This window comes from Podarcis tiliguerta, assembly GCF_965153285.1.
Source record: "Podarcis tiliguerta genome assembly, chromosome: 12".
In the NCBI taxonomy this organism is placed as follows: domain Eukaryota; kingdom Metazoa; phylum Chordata; class Lepidosauria; order Squamata; family Lacertidae; genus Podarcis; species Podarcis tiliguerta.
In genome coordinates this window covers 17,040,594-17,067,103 of record NC_139545.1, presented here as the reverse complement: position 1 = coordinate 17,067,103, position 26,510 = coordinate 17,040,594, and the positions used below count along the sequence as shown (strand labels likewise).

At 44.7% G+C, this 26,510-nt stretch overlaps 1 protein-coding gene across 1 annotated transcript in view; it reads left to right on the top strand.

The window, feature by feature from the left end:
• Positions 1 to 26,510, top strand: part of TGFBR2 (transforming growth factor beta receptor 2) — a 73,593-nt gene that overhangs the window by 22,947 nt on the left and 24,136 nt on the right. Inside the window, exons 2-3 of the mRNA XM_083404981.1 lie at positions 7,645 to 7,810; positions 12,172 to 12,359. Of these exons, the coding sequence (XP_083261107.1) occupies positions 7,645 to 7,810; positions 12,172 to 12,359 (354 nt within the window). The remainder of the gene's footprint in view (positions 1 to 7,644; positions 7,811 to 12,171; positions 12,360 to 26,510) is intronic.

Genomic DNA, 26,510 nt, shown 5'->3' with positions numbered 1-26,510 from the left:
CAAGGAGCTGAAGATTCTGAAGCAGCTAGGTTTGCCAGGCAATGCCTTCAACAATAAAGGGATAATCACAGATAAGATCCCCCTTCCCACCACCACTGGGGAAAACTTACACTGCCTCTCATTTTCATTTACAACTCTTAGCAGGACTTCTCCAGTTGATCTCGTTGGGTGGGGGGCAGTTTTAGTATGCTGCTGATATCTCAGATAAATCAACCTTGTTAATAAATTCATAAAAGTGATGAGTCTTTAAAAATAGATAGTCCTTGGGACTGCGAGAGGAGAGACAAGTGCTCCATCCCTTTTGCGTCGACCTACTGAATTTTAGTGCTGCAATTTTAGTGCTGCAGTTTCCCTCCTCTGCAAAACGAGCCTCTTGGGTTTGCTAATCAAAAGGTCGAATTCCTGTGACGGGGTGAGCTCCTGTTGCTCGGTCCCAGCTCCTGCCAACCTAGTGGTTCAAAAGCATGCCAGTGCAAGTGGATAAATAGGTACCACTGTGGTGGGAAGATAAATGGAGTTTCCATGTGCTATGGCTTCTTTCATGGTGTTCCATTGCGCCAGAAGCGGTTTAGTCAAGCTGGCCACATGGCCCGGAAAGCTGTCTGTGGACAAACGCCAGCTCCCTTGGCCTGAAAGTGAGATGAGCACTGCAACCCCATAGTCGCCTTTGACTGGACCTAACCGTCTAGGGGTCCTTTACTTTTGCCTTTACCTCTGCAATCCATTTGGTTCATAAAGAGGGACGGAGCGCTTGTCTCTCCTTGGCCAGCCTGCTCACTCAACTGCGCTTAATTCCTTGCCACCTGTGGCTACCAGGCTTGTGCTTGAATATAGAGCTGAGATTACCTAATGAATATTGGACAGATTCATCATCATTTTTAATTTGTATACCGCCTTTCTATCTTAAAATACTCAAGGCGGTTTACAGGTTGAAGAAACAAAAAAAGGTACATCTTATAACAATCTAATGCAATACAAAAATGTGATAACAAACATAACTTTAAAATAAGCAACCTACATCAAAAAAGTAACATTCAACAATCATTAGAATAGTATAAAATAATAATAATAATAATATCAGCATATAGATTCAGTTAACGTTTCCTCTTGGGACGCGGGTGGCGCTGTGGGTTAAAGCCTCAGTGCCTAGGACTTGCCGACTGAAAGGTTGGCGGTTCGAATCCCCGCAGCGGGGTGCGCTCCTGTTGCTCGGTCCCAGCGCCTGCCGACCTAGCAGTTCGAAAGCACCTCCGGGTGCAAGTAGATAAATAGGGACCGCTTAATAGCGGGAAGGTAAACGGCGTTCCGTGTGCTGCGCTGGCTCGCCAGATGCAGCTTGTCACACTGGCCATGTGACCCGGAAGTGTCTGCGGACAGCGCTGGCTCCCGGCCTATAGAGTGAGATGAGCGCACAACCCTAGAGTCTGGCAAGACTGGCCCGTACGGGCAGGGGTACCTTTACCTTTACCTTTAACGTTTCCTCTTAATGGGATTTAGGATGAGAAATGTGTGCTTGCAAACATCCCATTGCAAAAGAGAGCAATGTAAGCATGCAGTATGCAAGGAGCTCATCTGTGTTGCTTGTTTGTGTTCAGAAGTTCACAGACAAAGGAGGCTGGTGGCCGGTTTCCAAAGAGATGATTCACTTTCCCTCTGGGAATTGTGATAAAATGGATGACTCTTTCTGTGGTTGCTTGAAGAGTGTCTCTCTCTCTCCGCCGCCCCCCCCCCCACTTCTGCAAAAGACTATGCACCCTCTCCAGTAAAAACAGACAAAATTCTTGCCCTCTTAGCTTGTCCTCAAATTCTCAAAGAATGCTAACTGTCAATTTGTACTATATTTAGCTAATTTCTACTTCATAGTACATCCTAATTACGTGTGCCCATTTTCTGCTGAATCCAGATAGCAGTCCTGTCACTAGATGTTGCTGTTGAATCTGCAAAAGTGTGACAACTTCTGATACAAGTGACAAACCAAAATTGCAAATCGAAAGGCTTTTCTGACAATCCTATTTTCCTCCATGGGGTTGTCATTGCAGTGATTGAAGGACACATGCAAAACCTTTGCCTCAGAATTGAAAATCCGCACGAATTATCCAGGAAAAGGAACAGTAAGCAAGTTCTGGCATGACTCTAGAATCTTGATTGTGGAGTTTCTGGGAAAACATTTTTGCCTATGTATACTCCCACTGAAATCCAAGAATTCTGCCTTGCATTCAAGATTTCAAAGCAAGAACTAGACATTACCTTGGCAGATGCTTTTGCTTCCAAACCTGTGTTTGTTGGGGTAATAATACGTTTGCAGAGGAGGCATTTACAATGTTTCTAAAGTGAAGGGGTGCCTTGCATCCTGTTGTTATGAGAAAAACCTGCTCCTTTTCCCTTATGGGAAAAGAGCCCATATAGAGCCCAAGAGCCCATATAGAGTCCTTTTGTAGGTTCTCTATCGGTAGGAGAAAATAACAGAGGCAAACCAGAGAATATTGAGAAGCAAAGCAGCTAGTAAGCCTGATCTTTATTAAAGCTGTTGCAACAGGGTGCTCCCCCCCCACAGATGGGGGGGCACCCAGAACAAAGGTGTGTCCGCCCTTATATAGACTTTGAAATTGCCCACCCTCAAACTCCAGACCACCCCCCAGAAACATCATACGTGCATCACAGAATGGGTGTAGCCCAGGACAACCTCCCCCAATACATCATACATACATCACAGGGAGCAGTCTAAAACAGAATCCTGTTGTTTATCTCCTGTCTGCCATTTACCTGATTGTATTATCTGGGTTTTGGCCACTCTTTTGCTATTATAACTACTTAATTCCTGAATCCAGGTGACAGGTCACAGGCTCACCCTATTCACACCTTGGTAAAGGTAAAGAGACCCCTGACCATTAGGTCCATTCGCGAACGACTCTAGGGTTGCGGCACTCATCTCGCTTTATTGGCCGAGGGAGATGGCGTACAGCTTCTGTGTCACATGGCCAGCATGACTAAGTCACTTGTGGCGAACCAAAGCAGCCACGGAAACGCCATTTACCTTCCCGCCGGAGTGGTACCTATTTATCTACTTGCACTTTGACGTGCTTTTGAACTGCTAGGTTGGCAGGAGCAGGGACTGAGCAACAGGAGCTCACCCAGTTGCGGGGATTCGAACCGCTGACCTTCTGATCAGCATGCCGCAGGCTCTGTGGTTTAACCCACAGCGCCACCCATGTCCCATTCACACCTTAAATGTGCCCTTAAGGCAGGATTTGTGAGCACAGAGACAATGGGGAGATTTCCCATTTCCTTCGACCTTGCAGAGAGGTCTTTTTGGGAGAGAGAAAATGGTTTCAGGACTTTTCTGTGGGTTTCAGACATGTGGTTTACATATTTGTATGTGTTTGCTTGGTATATTTATGAATATGACCTTAAAATTCTTATAACACTGTTTTGGATCCTAGATGGGGAGAAATGGAGAAAGGTGTTGTCAGGAAAGAATCTTTGGGGAGAGGGAAGGGTCAATCACCTCCCTCCCATTCACAAATCCTCTGCATTAACATTACCAGATAAAAACAGGCTTGGTAATCCTCAAATTGCCTAATGATCTGTGGCTTTAACCTTCAGGTGACCTTTTTGTACTTGGTCATTCTGAAGAATTTATTCATGCTGAAGTATATGAGGTCATAACGACTTAAGCATAAGAGAAAAACATTTCTCCCCAGTAGCTAGTGACTTTTTTTGAATAAAAAAAATACTCCTTCATTATGCAATCATTATGCTGGAAAGTGCTGTGAATTCTTAATATTGCACCATAATGGAAAACCTGCCACATCTCATACCCTCCAACATTTTGCTGATTAAAATAGGTACAGTGGTACCTCGCAAGACGAATGCCTCGCAAGACGAAAAACTCGCAAGACGAAAGAGTTTTTTGTTTTTTGAGTTGCTTCGCAAGACGAATTTCCCTATGGGCTTGCTTCGCAAGACGAAAACGTCTTGCGCCTTTTTCTTAAAACCGTCAATGCATTCCTATGGGAAACCGTCAATGCATTTCATATGGGAAACCGTGCTTCGCAAGACGAAAAATTCACAGGACGAAAAAACTCACAGAACGAATTAATTTCGTCTTGCGAGGCACCACTGTACATCCTATTCAACAACAACAACAACAACAACAACAACAATTTATACCCCACCCTTCTGACTGGGTTGCCCCAGCCCCTCTCAGCTTCTTACAACATACATAAAACATAATAAAACATTAAACATTAAGAAACTTCCCTAAGCATGGCTGCCTTCAGATATCGTCTAGGTTGTATAGTTACTTACCTCCTTGGCTCTGGGGTCAGATAGCTCCATGCCCCCTAACATTTCTCCAGTAAAAATAGGGACATCCTAAGGAAAAGTGGGACATTTTGGGATCAGATCAGAAACTAGGGACAGCTTCTGTAAATCTGGGACTGTCCCTGGAAAATAGGACAATTGGAGGGTCTGATTTGCTCTATGAGTCTCCATCAAATCTATGCACTTGCATGATGGCTGTTTAATCACGATAGCAGTGCTTGGAATTTTTTGAACTCCTACGGCATGGTGTGAACACAGACCCGGCTTCTCTGTAAACCCAGAAGTGGTTTATACTCACACTCACTGTCCTCAAAACAAATCCTTCAGAATGCAGCCATTGTTCTACCACATTTTGGAAGGCTGGTCTGTCTTCCATCTTCTTCCCATCCACGTGAAGTCGATGGGCATGTGGAAACACTGTTGGACAACCATCTTATTGAGAAGCTTTGTGGATTAATTCTACACACACACACAGACACACACGGGAGTGGCAGGGTTAAGAAACTGTTGCCCTAGGAAAGCTGACTGTGCAAGGATGGAAATGACCTAACCTCTGAAGGACTGACATTTGACCTGTCCTTCACTGCCAGCTTCCCCACCATAGAAGCCAAATCCTAGGGCAGGGGTAGGCAACCTAGGTACCCTGCCCGTACGGGCCAGTCTTGCCAGACTCTAGGGTTGTGCGCCCATCTCACTCAAGAGGCCGGGGGCCAGCGCTGTCCGGAGACACTTCCGGGTTACGTGGCCAGCGTGACATCGCTGCTCTGGCGAGCCAGAGCCGCACACGGAAACGCCGTTTACCTTACCGCTAGTAAGCGGTCCCTATTTATCTACTTGCACCCGGGAGTGCTTTCGAACTGCTAGGTTGGCAGGCGCTGGGACCGAACGATGGGAGCGCACCCCGCCGCGGGGATTCGAACTGCCGACCTTTCGATCGGCAAGCCCTAGGTGCTGAGGCTTTTACCCACAGCGCCACCCACGTCCAGGCAACCTAAGGCTCATGCAATTGTTTTTGTCTGGATAAACCAAAACAAAAGAGCCTGGGCAATAGAAGATTGCAGAAGGTTCTCAAGTGCCATGTTCTCAGCCAATCATATTGTTCAGGAAGCCTCAGTTGTATATGGGTGTTAGCCTTTGATAACCTTCTGAGAAGAAATAATAATAATAATTTATTATTTATACCCTGCCCATCTGGCTGGGTTTCCCCAGCCACTCTAGTAAGTGACCAATAACATTCAAAAGTGTGTTTGGAGAGGTGGAGGTGAGTTAGATAAGTGCTAATGATTGTAACCTGCCTTCCAAACGGGTAGAGTTGGTAAGCAAGCAGGCCTAAGATGATCAATGCTTGCTTCTACTTCCCGCTTGCAATACTTTAAGGAATTGCTTGTGATAAAGATCAGTTTCTTGATATATCCCTTTGCTCCGAAAACAGTGTTAAATTGCTTGTTTCTCTGCTGATCAAATTTGGAACGGCTCCCTCCCTTTATACCTGCAATGAAGGATTATATTTCACGAACCTGATAAAATTGACTTTTGTCCACTAAAGGTTATAGATTATTTTTTTTAGATATATGTTCCAAGGCCACCGCCTTGCCAGAGAAAGCTCTGCAACTTAGTTTAGTTTTTGTTTAGTATTTTATTTTTCAAAAAAGTTTTGCCTGAGGTATGTTGATTAAAGGTTGTGCCATAATAAAATGGTTAGCCTTCTAGGTGCCGCAAGACAGTATGTGGTTTTGACTCGCAGAAGGGTGATTTACTCCCGGTGACTTAAGATGGATATTGTGAAGAGTTATTTCATTTCTAAGGATTGTATTCAAATGTATTATACTCAAAAAGGCACATTGAAATTAAGGGACCTAAACGTCAGTGGATCTGCTCTGTGTATGATTAATGTTGAATATTGCCTTTAAAGTCTGACCCGATGTTTGTAAATCTCTGGGTGGCATTAGTTGTGTTATCAAGCACAACTAAACGGCTCAGGACCGCAAACCTCAAGGACCTCTTTCCATATGAACCTATGCGGACCCTAAAATCATCTTTTGAGGCCCTCCTTCATGTGCCCCCCCTTGAGAGGTCTGGAGGGTGGCAACACGAGAAGGGGCCTTCTCTGCAGTGGCCCCCCGTCTGTGGAATGTTCTCCCCAGGGAAGTTCGCCTGATGCCTACCTTTAGACGCCAGGCAAAAACTATCCTTTTTAACCAGGCCTTTGGCAGACCTAATCCTATGTCCTTTAAAATGTGTCTCTTTTTGGGGGGTGTTATTGAATTATTGTTTTCATTTTTATTTTATATTTTCTGATATATTTTTGTGAACTGCCCTGAGACCTTTGGGTATAGGTAAAGGGACCCCTGACCATTAGGTCCAGTCGTGACCGACTCTGGGGTTGTGGCGCTCATCTCGCTTTATTGGCCGAGGGAGCCGGCGTACAGCTTCCGGGTCATGTGGCCAGCATGACTAAGCCGCATCTGGCAAACCAGAGCAGCGCACGGAAACGCCGTTTACCTTCCCGCCGGAGCGGCACCTATTTATCTACTTGCACTTTGACGTGCTTTCAAACTGCTAGGTTGGCAGGAACAGGGACTGAGCAACGGGAGCTCACCCCGTCGCGGGGATTCAAACCACCGACCTTCTGATCGGCAAGTCCTAGGCTCTGTTGTTTAACGCACAGTGCTACCCGTGTCCCGGATATAGGGCGGTATATAAATGAATGAAAATGAATCACTATGCTCAGTTATCACCATTTTAGCTTGAAAAAGCAACCCCAATTTACTTCAGGAAAGCTTTGCTTCCGCACCTGGTAGGTAAGTAGGAACAAAGTAAATGTTTTTGTTTTTTTAAAAAATAATATTTATTCCAATTTTCAGAAATACAGAAAAAAATTGAAAGAGACAAAATACCATAAAATAATAATAAGAAAAAACAAAAACAAAAATTAACAATACATAAAAACACCACCCCTCCACCCCACCAACAAGAAAAACAAACAAAAAACAAAAACATTTAAAAAAGAAAACACTTGCATTTTTCAAAATTCCTTCCTTTAATAACTTATTTCCTCGACCTCCTCCCACCTCCCTTTTTGTATTCCAGTTTATTAATTCAGTCAGCAAGTTCTTTCCATCTTTCACTGCTTACTCACTTATTTATCTTAATGCATTTAAACCTTATTCTCCTATCAACATCTAGAAAGTTATCCAAACTCCAGTCTAATAAACAGAGAAAAGAGAAAAACCTTAAATCTTATACCCTTAAATCCTAACAGAGTAAATGTTTGGAACAAATGTAAACGTTCAATAAAGCGTGTTTTTTTCTTGTCCGCAGCTGACGATCATTTATCCAAAATGCTTGATGGCAAATTCAAATTGGCAGCACTTTGCAAGTTTTGTGACGTGATACCAACCAGCTGCGGGAATGAGGGCCATTGCATGAGTGGCTGTAACATCACTTCTATATGTGCAGAGAAGAACGAAGTTTGTGCTGCTGTCTGGTAAGTTCACTCTGGCTAAATACAAGCATGTGCATTTTCTTAACCTGCAAAAGTATAAATTAAATTTTGTTCAGAACTTGTGAAGTCAGGGCTTTCTTCAATTCTATGTTTCCACCATTCAAATAGCGTTGGATCCGTAATATATGTGTTTGTAATTTGATACTTGGTCAAAAGGTCTAGAGACTGATGGCAACTAATCACTATTTTGGTTCTCAGTAAAGCGTTATATGCATATAGCCTTAGCCCGTGATTCTTCATTCCAAAATAAGGATGCGCAAGATTAGTAGTGATATACTTGCATTCTAGTACAGTGGTACCTCGGGCTACATACGCTTCAGGTTACATCCACTTCAGGTTACAGACTCCGCTAACCCAGAAATAGTGCTTCAGGTTAAGAACTTTGCTTCAGGATGAGAACAGAAATCGTGCTCTGGCGGTGCGGCGGTAGCAGGAGGCCCCATTAGTTAAAGTGGTGCTTCAAGTTAAGAACAGTTTCAGGTTATGAACGGACCTCCGGAACGAATTAAGTACTTAACACAAAGTACCACTCTACTAACGAAAATGCCACGCTTGCCAAGTTTTTGATTTTCCTTGTCTCAAAAGAGATTGGGGTATCTTGTTGGCCACTGTGAAAACAGGATTCTGGGTTAGATGGGACCTTGTTCTCATCCAGCAGGCTCTTCTTATGAATTATTCTTGCTTTGAGAGGATCAGAATTCCCTGGAATGGAGTGGTGACTCTTGATTTCAGGCACACACCTCAATGGAGTTGTGAAATCTGTCAAAACTGCAATCTGATGTTTCTAACCTGGATAGGTCGTGGTATCAAATCACAAGATGTTCCCTAATACAGTGGTACCTCTGGTTACGTACTTAATTCATTCCGGAGGTCTGTTCTTACCCTGATACTGTTCTTAACCTGAAGCACCACTTTAGCTAGTGGGGCCTCCCGCTGCTGCTGCGCGATTTCTGTTCTCATCCTGAAGCAAAATTCTTAACCCAAGGTACTATTTCTGGGTTAGCGGAGTTTGTAACCTGAAGCGTATGTAACCCGAGGTACCACTGTAGTAAATTTTACCAGGTCCTGCATAGATAAAAGTGACGACATTACTTTGCTGACACTGTGTTTGTGTCTAGTAGGGACTCGGGTGGCACTATGGTCTAAACCACTGAGCCTCTTGGGCTTGCCAATCAGCAGGTCAGAATCCCCATGACAGAGTGAGCTCCCGTTGCTCTGTCCTAGCTCCTGCCAACCTAGCGTTTCAAAAGCACGCCAGTGAGAGTAGATAATTAGGTATAGCTGCAGTGGGAATGTAAATGGCGTTTTCATGCGCTCTGGTTTCCATCATGGTGTTCTGTGCTCCAGAAGTGGTTTAGTCATGCTGGCCACATGACCTGAAAAGCTGCCTGTGGACAAATGCTGGCTCCCTCGGCCTGAAAGCAAGATGAGCGCCGCAACCCCATAGTTGTCTTTGACTGGACTTCACTGTACAGGGGTCCTTTACCTTTTTACCTTTTACCTTTGTGTCTAGTCAAAGAAGATGTCTGGTACATGTGCAAAATCTGCACAAACTAAGATACATACTGGCAATGTCTATATTATACTAATATAAAAGATCGGCAGCATGATAATTTTCCAAACGGATACAAGATTAAAAATGAGCATTGTACCAATCACCGTTTCAGCGATGAAGTGTCATTCTCCAAAGGTGCCAGATCCTTCTTTATATTTAAATACCTTTCTAAAATATATAATTCTGTCCTTGATAGCATGCTATAGAATGTCAGCATTAGAAACATTGGAACAAAGTTACACATCCAGCTGTGCAAAATTATATATAAAATACAAGCTGCCTGAAAACCCGCCTTCACAAGCCAAAGGAAAGAACAAACTGCAGTACAGTGGTACCTCGGGTTACATACGCTTCAGGTTACAGACTCCACTAACCCAGAAATAGTACCTCAGGTTAAGACCCTGACCCTGACCCTGACCCAGCTAAGTTATCTAAAGCCATTTTCACATGTTGCCATGCAGTCAGTCCATGCAGAATGTAGGCACTCTATATATTGAAACGAGCAAACCAATGATGTTTTAGGGAGCAGGCTAGCAGGCAGGGCCCATTAGTTACATCATAAGAGCCTACACAACACAAAACACTGTTGCTGTATGTAGCTTTTATTTTATTTGTTTTTTATCTTATATTTTGGAAATACACATCCAGTTTTTTCCCTCCTTTAATTTTTTTGGGGCCCCCCCAAGAGAGTGGGGCCCTAAACTGTAGCTTGTTTAGTGTAATGGTTCTAGGGGTTGCTCGTGTGTAAGCCGGTGCAAACACCTGGCTGGATTGCTTGAGTGAACCTTTTCTGTCCGGACAGCCACTCACCCGTGGCTGTCTCAATCGCTGGCAGAATCCGTCAGTGGGCGTTTCTTAAACTTCTTCCAGCAAAGAAGCTCTTTGACGCCTAGTCTTCTCCTACTCTCTCTGCGCGAAAGCCTTCTGCGCAAGGAGGGCGTAGGAAGCGGAGGACCCCTACTCTCCCCGCTGGTCCCCGGCAAGGAGTCATGGGACCGCCTCGCCGCTTCCCCCATCTGCCCCCCTTCTCCACTGGTGCTACGCCGATTCTCTTCCCCAGAAGATGGGCTGCCTCTCCCAATCCCGGGACGCTCTCTGGAATCCCTCTGGATTTTGCTCTCTCCCTCCGGCCCTGATGGCAGTTCCCTGACATTTAGCTTATACGTAAATCCAGCAGTGCGAGGAAAGACATATTGGGAAGTTACTTGAAGACCAGGTAGCTTCCTGACGTCCCACGAAGAATACAGCTAACCACTTGATGTTGCCTTTGCCATGCTCTGTGGCTGGCAGAAGCCCCAATGGGGAACAGCATAGTCACTGCTGTAGTGTTAGCCTTCGCATAGGAAGTAGGGAGGAAGGGGTGAGGCTTTGGAGATGGTATTGGTTCTTCCAGAGCCTGTTTATCTTATTTGGAAGAAAGGTTTGATCCTAGGTTATGGCACTGTTGGAGGAGTGCCAGACTTCCTCCTACTGAAAGTTCAAACACACAGATGCAGAGACATCAGATGCTATAAATAAACTACATTAGTTTATTCTTCCTGAAGAATAGGAGAAGGATGAAACAATGATCATCTATATCTTGCAAACACCTATATCCGGGGATGCCAAAGAATTCCAACGGAAATGGGAGAGGAAATTGCCAATGCTCGCTCAATGGTCCCATCTCTGCAAGAGAAATCAGTTAAATGAATATGATCGGTATTTACTACTGCTGTTTTCTGTCTGCAAATAATACATAATTGACCACACACACAAGCACACACACTCCAGTTTGTGTTGTGTTTCCTTTGCATTGGCATGACTGGTGTAGAATAACATACTGATAATTAAGGACGTAAATTCCACCACAGTGGACAACAAGATGGGGGAGAATACTGGATTTGCTGGAAGCTGAACTGCAGCAAAATGGAAACAAGGATGTCTTCTTACATCCCTGCATGAATCCTATGATATCACAAAATAACACATTTCCATTGTACTGGTGGTTGGTTTCAGGGGTCATAAAATGTTGCCCCCTGTGTCTGGAGCAACTTTGCAACCATTTATGCAGACCCAGGGACTGCCACCTCTGAAATTTCTGTATTCCTCTCGGGCAGTTGGCTTTCACTGTCTTAAAAATCAGCTGCAAGTTACCTTGAACTGTGGTCCTGTTGCTAGTTGGCCAGCTTCATATGTCAGGCTGATGTTGGGCACATCTGAGATGTACACCCTAGGGATTTTTGCATCTCTAGGTTATATCGGCCATGATCCATCATGTTGGACAAAACCACTAGACAAGGCTCCCTAGAACACCTGTCTGAGATTGCAAGAGAAAGAGAGAGGGCAAACATCACGTAGACCTCAGTACACGGCATTTATCTTAGTGGGACACATGTTGTACAAGTTTGAATTATGCGATGAACAGGCGGAATGCAGGGCATTTTTGTTTTCGTTGCTTTTATTCTTCCTTGTGTCTCACCTTTCATCCAAATTGGTTCCCAAGATGACTTACAGGCACAAAACTCCATGCTGACAAATCTTGGAAAGAATTAAGTTCACTCTGGCGAAGGATAGCACTGTCACTCTGGAAAGATGCATTTCGAACCATTTGCCCCCAAGCAGCGGCACCAAAACTAACCCAGCATAAGTCATGGAGAAGTTGTAGCTGCGATATTGTCAAAGTTTATATGAGACTCGACAACTGGCTAGCTTTACCTTGAATGCCAGCCCTCTACCTTCAGTTTCATGTTGCCATTGTTTTGATTATTTCTGCTGCTGCTGCTGTTTAAAAACTCCTGTTCTTTTACAGGAGGAAGAATGATGAAAACATAACCTTGGAAACAATATGTCATAATCCTGCAGAAAAGCTGCACGGGCACATTTTGAGTGACTACAATTCGGATAAGTGTATAATGAAAGAGATGAAGGGAGATGGTGGTTTGCTGTTCATGTGCTCCTGCAAAGAGGAAGAATGCAACAACGAGCTTATTTTTTCAGGTAGGCCTTTATGTGTGTGTGTAAAGGTTTTGTTTTGAATATGCATTGCTCTTTTAATTTGCTTTCCTCCCCTTCCCCCCTTCCCCTTACGCTGTTGGGTGTGGTGTTTGTGGGGTGTGTGTGTTCCTTTTAGGATATCCTCTCATAATAGAATTTCCTGTTGTGAAACATCCTAACCTTTGTCACAGTAGAAAAGGCCAGAGGTGTTTCAGCAGGAATCAGAATCGAGGAGCTATTTTGTCACTTTAAGGTCTGCAGTGTTAGTGTCACGCATGCATGCTGTGTGATGTGGGCGCCACATGCCATGTGACGTGTTGCACTCCGTGTGGCTTGTGTACATGACGTGAGCACATCGCGTGCGCCAGCCGCCTCAGTCGTGCTTTGTAGCCGCGTGAGTCCCTGACGTCGCATCCAGTGTGGGACTACCAGGAATGACTTGCATAGAACGGCCTCATAGGCCAGATTAGGAGCCCCGTTGGGCCAAATTTGGCCCGTAGGCTGCAGGTTCCCGACCTACAGAATATAAGGAGAGAGACGTCAACGCTAAGCCGAAATTGCTAATAATGTTATCGTTCTATTATATTTGTAAACCACTTTGAGGGTGTGTTTTCTTAAACAATCCAGCGGTATATAGATTTCGTGAAATGAATAAAGCCAAGGCAGTTTGCCTGCTCAGTAAGGGTGAATCGTAACGCAATAAACGGATTAGCAGAGAGTACGAAGCGGAGGACCAGGGAGGAAATGTGAGGTAAACGAAAACTTATTTCAAGTCAAGATCAATGCAGTTTTTTGGCCATCCACTTTTATTATTAGGTAGGCTGATAAATTCTTGCAGTACCTCTGAACAGCACAAAACCACAACAGACGATTGCCAGGCTTATGTGGTGTTTTATAACTTTACTCCTTCACATTTTGTAAACCCGTATCTTTACATAGCCGGTAAAGACACTTGATGAGAGTACCTGAGGGAGGCTTTGGCTTTGATCTTGTCTGCAAAAACTTTTTAAACTTGCATTTTTTTATCTTGTCTGCCTTATTTAATGAAGTGCATTATCTCGGTGCTGGCAGGGCAGTCAGGCAGATAATGTGCTAGTAGCTGACTTTAATGATTTCATTCACATCTCTGTTTCCCCATCTCTGTAGAAGAAAACCAACTGGAAGGTACTTTATAGAAATGTATGAGAATTAAACAGGAATTTTGCAACACCTTTGCATGGCTTTGTTGGCCGCCTTCATGGTGGCACTGCAGTAGTGGTGGTGAGACACAGAGCACCTCTGATGAGAGTCATAGAATTGTCGAGTTGGAAGGGACCACAAGGATCATCTAGTCCAACCCCTCACAATTCGGGAATTTTTGCCCACCGTGGGGCTCAAACCCATGACCCTGAGATTAAGAGCCTTGTGCTCTACCATCTGAGCTATGCAGCCTGAAATGCAGTATTAAACCTCAGAGCTAACTAACTAGGTGTAACTGTTGCCACTGCTGTATGTTGGTGCTTTTTAGTAGTTTTTATGATGTTGGGTTGTGGGACGCGGGTGGTGCTGTGGTCTAAACCACTGAGCCTAGGGCTTGCTGATCAGAAGGTTGGCGGTTCAAATCCCCGCGACGGGGTGAGCTCCCGTTGCTCGGTCCCTGCTCCTGCCCACCTAGCAGTTCGAAAGCATGCCAGTGCAAGTAGATAAATAGGTACCACTCTGGTGGGAAGGTAAACGGCGTTTCCGTGTTCGCCAGAAGTGGCTTAGTCATGCTGGCCACATGACCCAGAAGCTGTCTGTGGACAAACACCGGTTCCCTCGGCCAATAAAGCAAGATGAGTGCCGCAACCCCAGAGTCAGCCATGACTGGACCTAATGGTCAGGGGTCCCTTTAGCTTTACCTTATGATGTTGGGTTGTATTAAATGTAGCACTACACAGATTGTTCTGCTGTGCAAGGGGAATTCCATGCACTGACAGAGCAATCTCTCTCTCTGCTGCCCCTGTGCACTCCCTAAATCTGTTCTAGGCCCCCCCCCATCCTCCAGAATGGATTTGGAGATGGCGCCACCCTTTGTGGTAGCACTAATCCAGGCATAGGCAAACTCGGCCCTCCAGATGTTTTGGGACTACAACTCCCATCATCCCTAGCTAACAGGACCAGTGGTCAGGGATGATGGGAATTGTAGTTTCAAAACACCTGGAGGGCCAAGTTTGCCTATGCCTGCACTAATACTTGTGATAACCCCAAAATGGAGTTGAATGCTGCCCATTGGCTTTAATGATGAAGTGAGTGGTGATTTTATTTTATTTGTAACTTGTGTTATTTTTGCACATTGCTTTAAGCATTTTGAGAGGGGTGGGGGAGAAGCAATTAAATTCTAAACGAATAAGCTCTCAACTGGACACACACACGCAGTACTTTGACAAGCCAAACAGCACCTCTTCACTGATGGTGCCTGTTAAGTTGTGGGTGAACATATCGGACGACACAGCAATTCTTCAAACAGCTCTTGTTTATTCACAGGCCAGAACAGAACTGAACTGAAGGGTTCAGCCAGCCTGCTTATATAGAGCTCCAGTACAACGTAACTGTAACAACTTTCTGTAACTATCCAATCACTGAACGTCACTTTTGATCCTTTATTTGCATATGTGCACCTGAACTATCTGCAGTATCCCCCTGCTGGCCAGGGTGAGAACTTCAGTACATAACAGTGCCCCAAATGTAATGTACATTCTTCATACTTCTTTAGCATGGGTGGGATCAGTGCCACTCCTGTTTTCTCCCAGATGGATTGGGAATTGTACCACCCATGTATCTCTGCAGTAAGCCTCAGTTGTTGCTTTTGCTTTCTCCGTGGGTTGAGCTTGTTGCTGAAATTTGTGGCATGCTCTCTACATCTGTTTATTGTGTATGCTGCGTGTAGAGCATGTCAGATGCTCACACTTTCCTTTCATATGTGCAGCAGAGACTGATAGCTTCTAATGTGTAACAAATTATGAAACACATAGTCCGGCTGTGCTTATTGCTGTGAGTCATCTCTGTTTCACTTGACTAATAGTAATTTTAATCATATGTCAGTGCTGTGAGATCTGCATTCCAAAGCCAACCAACACACCCTTGTAGATTTTGGCTGGCTTCTTACAGATTAGTCAGATCGTACTTGTTTTCTGCCTAAACTACACAAACCCGGTACAGTCGGCTTGTTGGGAGTTATTTCCTGTCTCGGTGCTTGCAAAATTTGCCCCAGAAATACGCCAAAAGTTGTGTTCTCATTTCTAGTAAGGCTGTTGTGTTTTGCAAAACTCCCTTGGAGTAGTTCCTGTTGCTCTGAAAAGGATAACCTACATTGCTTCCTGGAAAGACTTTAGTCAATCAATCATCTAATGCACCTCTACCATTAAAAGACTGATACTCTATGAAAGTGTCTCACACGCTCAACCCTGCAACATTTTTCTACACAAACCCACAAGGAGAGAACGAACAAATGTGTTTAGAGCAGGGGTCAGCAACCTTTTTCAGCTGTGGGCTGGTCCACCGTCCCTCAGACCATGTGGTGGACCGGACTATATTTTTTTTGGGGGGGGGATGAATGAATTCCTATGCCCCACAAATAACCCAGGGATGCATTTTACATAAAAGGACACATTCTACTCATGTAAAAATACAGTGGTGCCCCGCAAGACGAATGCCTCGCAAGACGGAAAACCCGCTAGACGAAAGGGTTTTCCGTTTTGGAGGTGCTTCGCAAAACGAATTTGCTATGGGCTTGCTTCGCAAGACGAAAATGTCTTGCGATTCCTGGGGGTTTTTTTTTCGCTCCTCACCCCCTTTTTCTAAGGCACTAAGCTGCTAATAGCCTTTTAGCAGCTAATCCGCTAATCCTTTAATAGCCGCTAATCCGCTAATGGGCTTGCTTTGCAAGACGAAAAAACCGCTAGACGAAGAGACTCACGGAACGGATTCTTTTCGTCTTGCGAGGCATCACTGTACGCTGATTCCTGGACCGTCCGTGGGCTGGATTGAGAAGGCGATTGGGCCGCATCCAGCCCATGGGCCTTAGGTTGCCTGTCCCTGGTTTAGAGTGCAGTCCCTAACTCAACAGATGCTAACTAAGCAGGAAAAGCGGTGGCTTTACATTTAATTGGGACGGAGGGGCTGGTTTGAGTGTGCTTAGGTTTGGTAGTCATCTAGAAATGGCCCAAGTTGAATTAGAATTGACCAGCCTTTCCAACACCAGGGCAGTCTTCATCCTGGATATGTAATGTTCAGGGGGAAATAGCAGTATTCTGTAGTTTGGCTGGCAATTCCAGGAGATCTTCCTTACTAGGGCTGGGCGATATATTGTCCATTGCTGGTTTGAGGTCCATATTGTGATATCGGTTTCATAATTTTTGACCTGGCAATATATCACAAATCATGGTGTGTGTGTGCGCCTGCATGCACACTATGCAGAAATCACAATGTGAGGAAAACCATGAAGCCAGCCAATGCCTCTACATGCCTCTATCCTTATTTCAGACATCGTGATATATTGCAATGTTTAGTTGGGTGATATATCACGTTGTTGAAAACCAGATACCACCCAGCCATATTCCATATCACCTACTTCTGAATGAGAGCCAGTGTGGTGTAGTGATTAAGAGCGGTAGTCTCGTAATCTGGGGAACCCAGGTTTGCGTCTCCGCTCCTCCACATGCAGTTCCTGGGTGACCTTGGGCTAGTCACACTTCTCTAAAGTCTCTCAGCCCCACTCACCTCACAGAGTGTTTGTTGTGGGGGCGGAAGGGAAAGGAGAATGTTAGCCGCTTTGAGACTCCTTTGGGTAGTGATAAAGCAGGATACCAAATCCAAACTCCTCCTCCTCCTCCTCCTCCTCCTCCTCCTCCTCCTCCTCCTCCTCTTCTTCTTCTTCTTCTTCTTCTTCTTCTTCTTCTTCTTCTTCTTCATGCTCTGGTTCTCTTTCTCCCCTTTCTCCTCCCAGCAAAATGGCAAACCTGTTTCTTATCGCCCCCAAACTAATATACCTTGTTCTGCCCTCCAGCTCTAGCCTTGAGACGTTTTGAGCTTTGGTGCTGCCTTCAACGGCTGGTGTTTTGGATGTTATAGGGAACGTTCCTCTAGGAAGTATTCACGAGAGCCTCTCCAGATTTAGCGCAGGGTGTTTGTGCCTCCAGAGCAGAGCTTGGCTACTTAAGAGCGTGCTCAGATGAAATCCCAAACTTCCTTTTGCAGCACTTGCACTCCCTCCATAAGACAACTGGAACGTTGTCGTCCCGCTTTTATTGTTGTGGATTAGTGTTCCTCTTAAATGGAAACAGCCCCTTTGGGTTGCTTGCCTGGTTAGCCATGGCAGGAAGACAAACGATTTTTACAGTATCAGACATGCGGTTTCCTGTCTGTGTTTAACTCTGAGCAGAACATTGTGGCCAGCTGGTCCTCTGCTCCTCCAGACAACTGGATGATAGCCTGTAATAATTTTGTCTTTTGGACTGTCATCCAGATGTACCCTTCATGTGGCTCTTGTCTTGTGCATGTCTGCTCTTGCTGCTATAGTGGGGCGTGCATTTGCTTGCATAGACTTTCTGCTGCATTTAATTCAGATAAGATTGGGCCATGCGTTTTGTCTATAGCCGAGGTAGGGGACCCATCCCAGATGTTGGATTGCAACATCCATCACCCCTGACCATGTTGGCTGGGTCTGACGAGAGCTGGATTTAAACAACTACTGGTTTGTCAATGCCAGCAAAGTGAGTTGCCCTCATGTGAACGGTCTCTGAAAGCATTTTGTTTGGTTGGGGATTTTGCTCCCAGCTTCCCTCCTCCCCCAACTGTTTGTGTGTACAGTGGTACCTCAGGTTACATACACTTCAGGTTACAGACGCTTCAGGTTACAGACTCTGCTAACCCAGAAATAGTACCTCGGGTTAAGAACTTTGCTTCATGATGAGAACAGAAATCGTGCTCTGGCGGCAAGGCGGCAGCAGCAGGAGGCCCCGTTAGCTAAAGTGGTGCTTCAGGTTAAGAACAGTTTCAGGTTAAGAATGGAACTCTGGAACGAATTAAGTACTTAACCCGAGGTACCACTGTATGTGTATATATACAGTGGTACCTTTGTTCTCGAACTTAATCCATTTAGGGAGTCCGTTCGACTCCCAAAACCATTCAGAAACCAAGGCAAGGCTTCCAGTTGGCTGTAGGAGTGTCCTCCAGCCAATCGGAAGCCGCGCTGGACGTTCGGCTTCTGAAAAGCGTTCGCAAACTGAAACACCTGCTTCTGGGTTTGTGGCATTTGGGAGCCGATTTGTTTGACAAATAAGCCATTCAAGAACCAAGGGACCACTGTTTTGTTTTCCTTAAAAGCTTACTATCAGCTTGAAATGCCAAACAGTTAAAGATGTACTGAAACGCTTGCTTATGTCTAAATAAGGAGAAAGGGGTGTATGTTTGTTGCGAAGAGACAAAAAATCATGAGTGCAGAAATAGGTTCTGATTTCTCAAAGACGCTAGGCACTCCTTTTTAATTAAATAACTCCTAACAACTGGTGAGTTACAAAGGAACTGCCATCCTTAATCTTGCGGAAGCTGAGATTTCTAACCCCAGCCTCTCTAAAGGCACATTTCTCCATGTTTAAATACGGTTGTCAGTAATAGTAGTTATTGTGAGCCCCCAAGCAACTTGTCATTTGAAAATATTTGCAATGGGTAGAATTAAATCTAAAGACTGCATGTCTCATATATTTTTATTTTTAAACTGACACTTTTTGGGTGGGCGGGAAAATGGGAACTCGGCATGTGCTGAGATGGATGTGATTCATTTTGATAAAGGCAACTTTTAACCACACTCTGTGAGTCAGTTTGATGCTCTTTTAAGCTTGCACAATCCCATGTTGTTAAATGTTTTACAGAGATGTGGAGTGGTGGTGAGGGACTTTCATGGGGAAACAGATTTGAGACTGAGTGGTATCTGTTGGTTTAGGTTATGGGCTTCCTTTGCCAAACCAAATTGTGTCAGTCTGGCAGACGACCTGCACAAACTGGAACTTTGAGCGCGGTGGTATTACAGTGGAAAACTTTGTCTTCAAAAGCAAAGTATAATGCCAATGTGCTTTTAGTAGCTCTTTATATAACTCTTTTCAAAGAAACATCCCGATTTTGGAAGGAAAGGCTAAGAGAGAACATTTCTTTCCAAAATGGAGACTGGGGAGCAGCAAAAAGTAGAAATTAAGGTGTGAGATTCTATGTGGCATGCCGAAAGAAAGAATTCCCAGCTGGATAGCCCAGTTGGTTAGAGCATGGTGCTGATCATAGAATCATAGAATAGAATCATAGAATCATAGAGTTGGAAGAGACCACAAGGGCCATCGAGTCCAACCCCCTGCCAAGCAGGAAACACCATCAGAGCGCTCCTGACATATGGTTGTCAAGCCTCTGCTTAAAGACCTCCAAAGAAGGAGACTCCACCACACTGGTTGCAGGTTCAGTCCCTGTACAGTGGTACCTCTAGTTGCGTTCACCTCCAGTTATGTATCCTTCAGGATACATATGCGAAAAACCTGGAAGTATTTTCCTGGGTTTTGCTGCACACACATGTGTAGAAGCGATAAACCACACCCTGTGTGTATGCGCAGAAGTGCTAAACCACGCATGCGCAGAAGCAGCACCCCTGGTTGCGAATTCCTCAGGATGCGGCTGGACCTCTGGAACGGATCCTGTTTGCAACTGGAGGTACCACTGTATAGGACAATTGCATGTTCTTGCATTTCTTTGGATTAGAATCAGCTGTTCTCAACCTGTGGGTCCCCAGATGTTGTTGGACTACAACTCCCATCATCCCTGAACTCTGGCCTTGCTAGCTAGGGGTGATGGGAGTTGTAGTCCAACAACATCTGGGGACCCACAGGTTGAGAACCAATGGATTAGATGATCCTCACGGTCCCTTCTAACTCTACAATTCTATGAATTTTAACTGAAATAGGTTGTTAGCTGGTGACATCCATCTGAAAGAGATGAAAGCTACACTTCTCATGCACGTAAACGCAATTTATGTATAAAAAAAGAACCCTGCATTTATTTTGCCTAAACTGGCCGGCCATTTTCAGGGCCGCTTGTGTGCTTCTGCTGCCTTTCTGCACTGCTGGATTTCACTTCTCTCCCTTCCCCAGCTAATCCTGCTTGTCTCTGCCCCCCTCCCTCAGCCATTGCTCTTACTTCCTCTGCTGCCACTTACAATATTTCTGAGGCCATCCTCTTAACATTTTACTCTAAGCACAGGGTCCTTCCTCAGAGCGAGGGATGCAAGTGGCCACAAAGGGCGCACTGCTCCCGCTGCAGCAAATACCTTTTTAAAGTTTAACAACATTGAACCTTAAGTTTTTTGTGTTTTGCTACAGTAGCAGTGCGGGACGCGGGTGGCGCTGTGGGTTAAACCACAGAGCCTAGGATTTGCCGATCAGAAGGTTGGCGGTTCGAATCCCCGCAACAGGGGAGTTCCCGTTGCTCGGTCCCTGCTCCTGCCCACCTAGCAGTTCGAAAGCACATCAAAGTGCAAGTAGATAAATAGGTACCGCTCCGTCGGGAAGGTAAACGGCATTTCCGTGAGCTGCTCTGGTTCGCCAGAAGCGGCTTAGTCATGCTGGCCACATGACCCAGAAGCTGTATGCCGGCTCCCTTGGCCACTAAAGCGAGATGAGCGCCACAACCCCAGAGTCGGCCACAACTAGACCTAATGGTCAGGGGTCCCTTTACCTTCACCTTACAGTAGCAGTGCAGGCACCCTCAGTGGCCAACTCAGCCACAGTGGCTTGCTCTGAGGAGGGACCCCTTTCTTAGAGTGGGGTGGGGTGGGCCTAGGAAGTCCTGTTGAGCACCACGGGTTGCTCCATGGCTAGTAGGTAACAGTAACAGTGGTGGCAATAGCAGCAGCAGCAGCAGGTGAGAGGCCCTATGAGTAAGAGGGTGCAATCTGTTCTTCTGGTCCATCAGTAGAGGCACCCATATCACCATGCCTCATTCTAGCTCCAGCTAGACGTAAAAGATAAAGGTAAAGAACCCCTGGACGGTTATGTCCAGTCAAAGGCGACTATGGGGTCGTGGCGCTCATCTCGCTTTCAGGCCAAGGGAGCCGGCCTTTGTACACAGACAGCTTTCCGGGTCATGTGGCCAGCATGACTAAACCACTTCTGACGCAACAGGACACCGTGACGAAAACCAGAGCGCACAGAAACACCGTTTACCTTCCTGCCGCGGTGGTGCCTATTTATCTACTTGCACTGGCGTGCTTTTGGACTGGTAGGTTGGCAGGAGCTGGGACAGAGGAACGGAAGCTCACCCCGTCGCAGGGATTTGAACCGCCAACCTTGTGATCGGGAAGCCCAAGGGGCTCAGTGGTTTAGACCACAGTGCCACCCACATCCCATCCAGCTAGAGGTTCTTTTTTACTCTCTTTGTCCTGTGTGTCCATCTACTATCTTGAATTAAAGAACAAGTATTGCATAATTTTCCAGGAGGAATTTATAATCTCGTGTTATTATTGATGGCTTTCTTAAATAAAAAATGCCTCTGCTTCAAATATATATATTTGCATTCCTGCATAACCAAAGCCTATAAAAAAACCAAGTCTCTTTAAAACTTAACAAGTTCACAATGAATGGGGGGCTGCTCCTCTGGCTGCATTCACATGGCTTCTTGTTGTTTATCCATAGTTGGTGTGCACTGCTGAGTCACTAACCTCTGTTTCTCCCCTCTCCTGTTGCAAGAAGTGGTTTACCGTTACATTACAAATGTGGTCAGCGTGTCGAAAAGCGTGTTGGGGAATAGTTCCTTAGCCTCCTTAGCTTATTTCTTCGTTTTCTGTATATTTCTGGCAGGTTGAGGTGCTGAGCATTCAGACATGTGATTTCCCATCATCTCGCTGCATTGCTTCCCTCTTGAGAAGGGCCTAACTTCTCTTGTGACTTCTCTGAACACGTACCTTAGTTTGAAGTCTTAACCTGTCAGGAGCGTTGCTTAGAAACTGACTTTACAGGCACCTCAGCTGAGCCGGAAAAATTACTTTTTTAAAACAGTGTGTTGGATTGTCATGCAAATTGCCTACACGCTAAACATAATTTGCCCAAATGTTCGTAGTTTGTAGTTGTCGGGCAATTTGGCTAAACAAATCATTGCCGGTGTATTGATTTACTGTAATTCTGCAGAACACAGTTTGTTCTCGGAGCGGCGTGATCTCCCCTCTCTCACCCATTTATGGGATTATGTAAGCTTCAGAAACAACTAAGGCGAACTACTAAGGCTTTAGATGCTCGAAAGGAGTATGGGAAGGTAAAAAGCAGGGGAAATATTTCACAAGCAAGGGGAATAGGAAAGGAATTTAAATAATTTCCTGTGTACGAACTTAGCACTGTAGCTTGCTTATGAGGCCACCCTTAGATTTCAGTTTAACCTTGCCGTGTTAGTGTTAATGAGCGGAGAGGATTGGAATATCCAGAGCACATCAATGCATTCATGTGCCTGTTCATGCACAAGAATTCTAGACTGAATAATGCCCCAAATAACAGAGAGGTATATGATGTTTGAGAAAGGTGGTGTCCTGGCAAAACAGACAGTGACAAATGAGGGGGGCACAATAAATTGGTGGTGTGAATACCATATTTTTCCCATGTGTATACCCCCATGTATAAGATGTATAAGATGACCCCTATTTTGGGGGGACTCCAAATTAAGGAAATGGGGGTGGGGGTGGGGATTGGCCAGAGTTGTTGAGCTTTTTTTGGTTTTTTTGGGGGGGATTACTGACAACAACAACAATCTTTATTACGGTCCAGAGAGCCAGCAAATCGTTACAAAGCAATACACAATTCATACAGCCTACCTTCAAGTTAAACAAGCATTTTGTTCAGAATATAGGGATCATTGGTTCTTGCAACCACCAATAAAAACTTTGCCACTGCTAATGTTCTAGCATTTGTCTGGTCTTCCAATAGGAACCTGACATAGTGAGCCTCTGATTTTCCCAGGAAAGGTGCCAGCAAGGGTAGTATCAGTTCAGCCCTGGCTTGCTCAAATTTTGCACAGTGCAACAAAATATGTTTTATGGAATCAATGTCTTGAGCACACGAGCAAAGTCTGTCCTGGTAGGGAACTCCTCTCAACCTGCCATCCAACACTGCAGAAGGAAAGACGTTTAATCTGGCTTTGGTGAAAAGCCTTCGATAGTTTGGTACTGTCAGGTTTTTAATGTCAGATGTTAACTTACAGACATGCCAATATTGTACCCCTGCTGCCAGCGGACTACAGACTGTGTGTGATTGAGATCGCAAGTCACTGTGTGCATTATCCCATAATCTTTGCTTTAATATCTTTTGGGCGCCTTCATAACCCAGGTAATACAGTTGACAGACCAATAGAGGTGGCTTTTTTAGCCATGGTTTTCTGCCATTTGCTGACAAATTCCTCATTGGTCAGGTGTTGGTACAAACCCTTCCCTAGATCAAACACTGAAATCCTGATTACTGACAATCACTCACCCTCCGGACCGCCGCTGCCAATCGCATGCCTCTAGAAAGCCACCAGTCGTCTGCCCACTCACCACCAGCAGCTGCCAATCGCCTGCCCAATTACTGCAGCAGCAGCCAATCGCCAGCAAGCCTTGCCACAGCCACCAATCACCGGTTACAATGTCCTGCTCGTGGCTGCCATGGGCTGCCACCAATCGGCCACTCCCCCCTCTGCACTATCCTTGTGTAAGACGACCCCCAATTTTCAACATTTTTTAATAATAAAAAAAACCGTCTTATACACGGAAAAATATGGTGTTTGTTATATTTTGGAAGGTGGGCTGAGTTATCGTCAACTATATCTTTCTGTGCACCATTAGGATTGGTGGTCACTAAACCATCATGGAGAACAGGACTATCAATGGTTGCTAGTCATTATGGCTGTATCCTACAAGATGCCGCCCACTTCCAAGGGATACAGGATATATCCAACATTGGCAGTTTCTGCTGGAAAACAGGCCATGGCCCCTTGGAACGTGGGTGGCACTTGCCTTTACATCTCCCAAAGTAAATATTATTCATTTTTGCTCTGAATTGTATCATCAGTTTTAATTCAAATAAAAAAGTGTGCTTTGGCTGTTGGGAACTTGGGAAACTGTGCTCTTGATTATTTTTAAGGATGGATCGTAAGCGCAGTGTAATTTCCTTTAGAGCTGGAATTTACAGTATTCATTCACTTCACGTCATTCCAAGAAGTACCGCGTTAAACCTCAAGCGTTAAAAGGGTTGCAGCCTGTTACTTGTACAACGAGTCTGCTCATTTGGGGATTTTTGTGTGTGTGTTTGTTTTACATAGTTCTCGGTTCTGTTTATAAGCTTTGCACCAATGGCATTAAAACATCCTCAACAGTATGTAACTCTAGGTCAGACTGACATTTGCCATAATCGGAAGGGACCCTGCTAGCCCTATGGTGGCCAGTAGATCGCCATGTTTGGAAACACCCTGGAAATAGGCCTTTTCAGCTGCAGTGCTAACTCTCCGGAATACTCTCCCAAAATAAATCCAGGAAGCTCTTTCTGAGGCTGCAAATGTCTTCTAAAAATCCAGTTGTTTTCCTAGGCCTATTTGGATGATTGAGGGTGCTCTCCTCCTTAGGCGCCATTTGAATTTATGGAATTGTAGCAAAGCATTTATTGCATTCTGATCTTTATTTGTATCATTCTATTTGTTTGTATTGTATTCTGATTTTTTTAAGTTTCTACAAATGGTAAGGATTGGGGGACTCTGCCAAAAATGTTAAAGCGATGTATACATTTTCTTAATAAATTATAAAATGCACGCCCCATAAGAAGGGCTTTGGTGGATCAGGTCATCTAATGCAGCCTTTCTCAACCTTGGGTCCCCAGATATTGTTGAACTACAACTCCCATCATCCCTAGCTAGCAAGGCCAGAGCTCAGGGATGATGGGAGTTGTAGTCCAACAACATCTGGGGAGCCAAGGTTGAGAAACACTGATCTAATGTACCTCTGTGTTTTGCTTTTCATTTTTCAAAATACTGAAATGGGAGAGTGGGAAGAGGAATCTCATTTATGAGGATAACTCTCATCCTCCAAAAAGCGAGCTTTGCCAACCTTGGTACTGAATTCTATAAAACGAAATAATCTTGCCCTGGCTGACGCACGTGATAGAATTTGCACTGCTAAGACAAAAGTCTTTAACGCTGCAGAGTTGTCACAGAAGAGATTTCAATAATTGCAGGTGGATCTAACTAACACTGGCAAAAAAGTAATTTTGGGAACTTACGCAGAATCAAACCAGAGGTGAATATAATAATGGAGGTTAATGTGTATCATCTGGGGAAATGTAGCCAGTCTAGAGTGATCGATTTGTTCCAGAAAATTATTAGCAAACGGTAGCAGATAACGCTAAACGTATACAAGTTGAAGGATACTAGTTATACAAGTTAGAGGATACATTATATATATATATATATATATATATATCGTCTTGTTTCTAAATAATTTATCAGCACTCAACAAAACAGCCTTGGATACGTTAATAATCTGGTGCAGTTTTAACATCTGCTTGCAACTGGTTTGCAACTCTGCCACGATAGGTCCATCTGTTATAATAGTCCACGAGTGTACAGTTATTATCAGAGTACCAGTACGATCCACTATCCCCAAGATTCCCTGCCTCTAGGGGCAGCCCCTACCCTAAAACCCCAGAAGCAAGTGAATCCGTAGTGCGATGCTGACACTGAGGCTACAGTTTCTAAATATACTTGCCTAGTAAGCTTTTCAAACACATTCCAGTTTGCAGCACATTGAGAGTCGGAACAGGCAAGTGCGATGCCTGTCTTTGTACACACCTGAATTGAAGGCAAGGAACTCCAACAGAGCTATTTTTGTTCCATCGTTTTCCCCCTCTTCTCACCTGATGTTCAGTTACATCCATCTAAAGCTGTCGAAAAAGAGAATTTTGTTATTTAAACAAAAGTACATGAATTTAAGTGGCTTGGGCTTGAATTCTGGACACCATGTCATTTGCATAGGCATACTTAATGTGATTAAGAATGACTTGCATTACTGTTTCAGCTTTGCATATTGGAGAGTGGGGGAGATGAGATATTTTTTACTACCACCACTTTTTGGGAGGAATGCTTGCTTTGCTG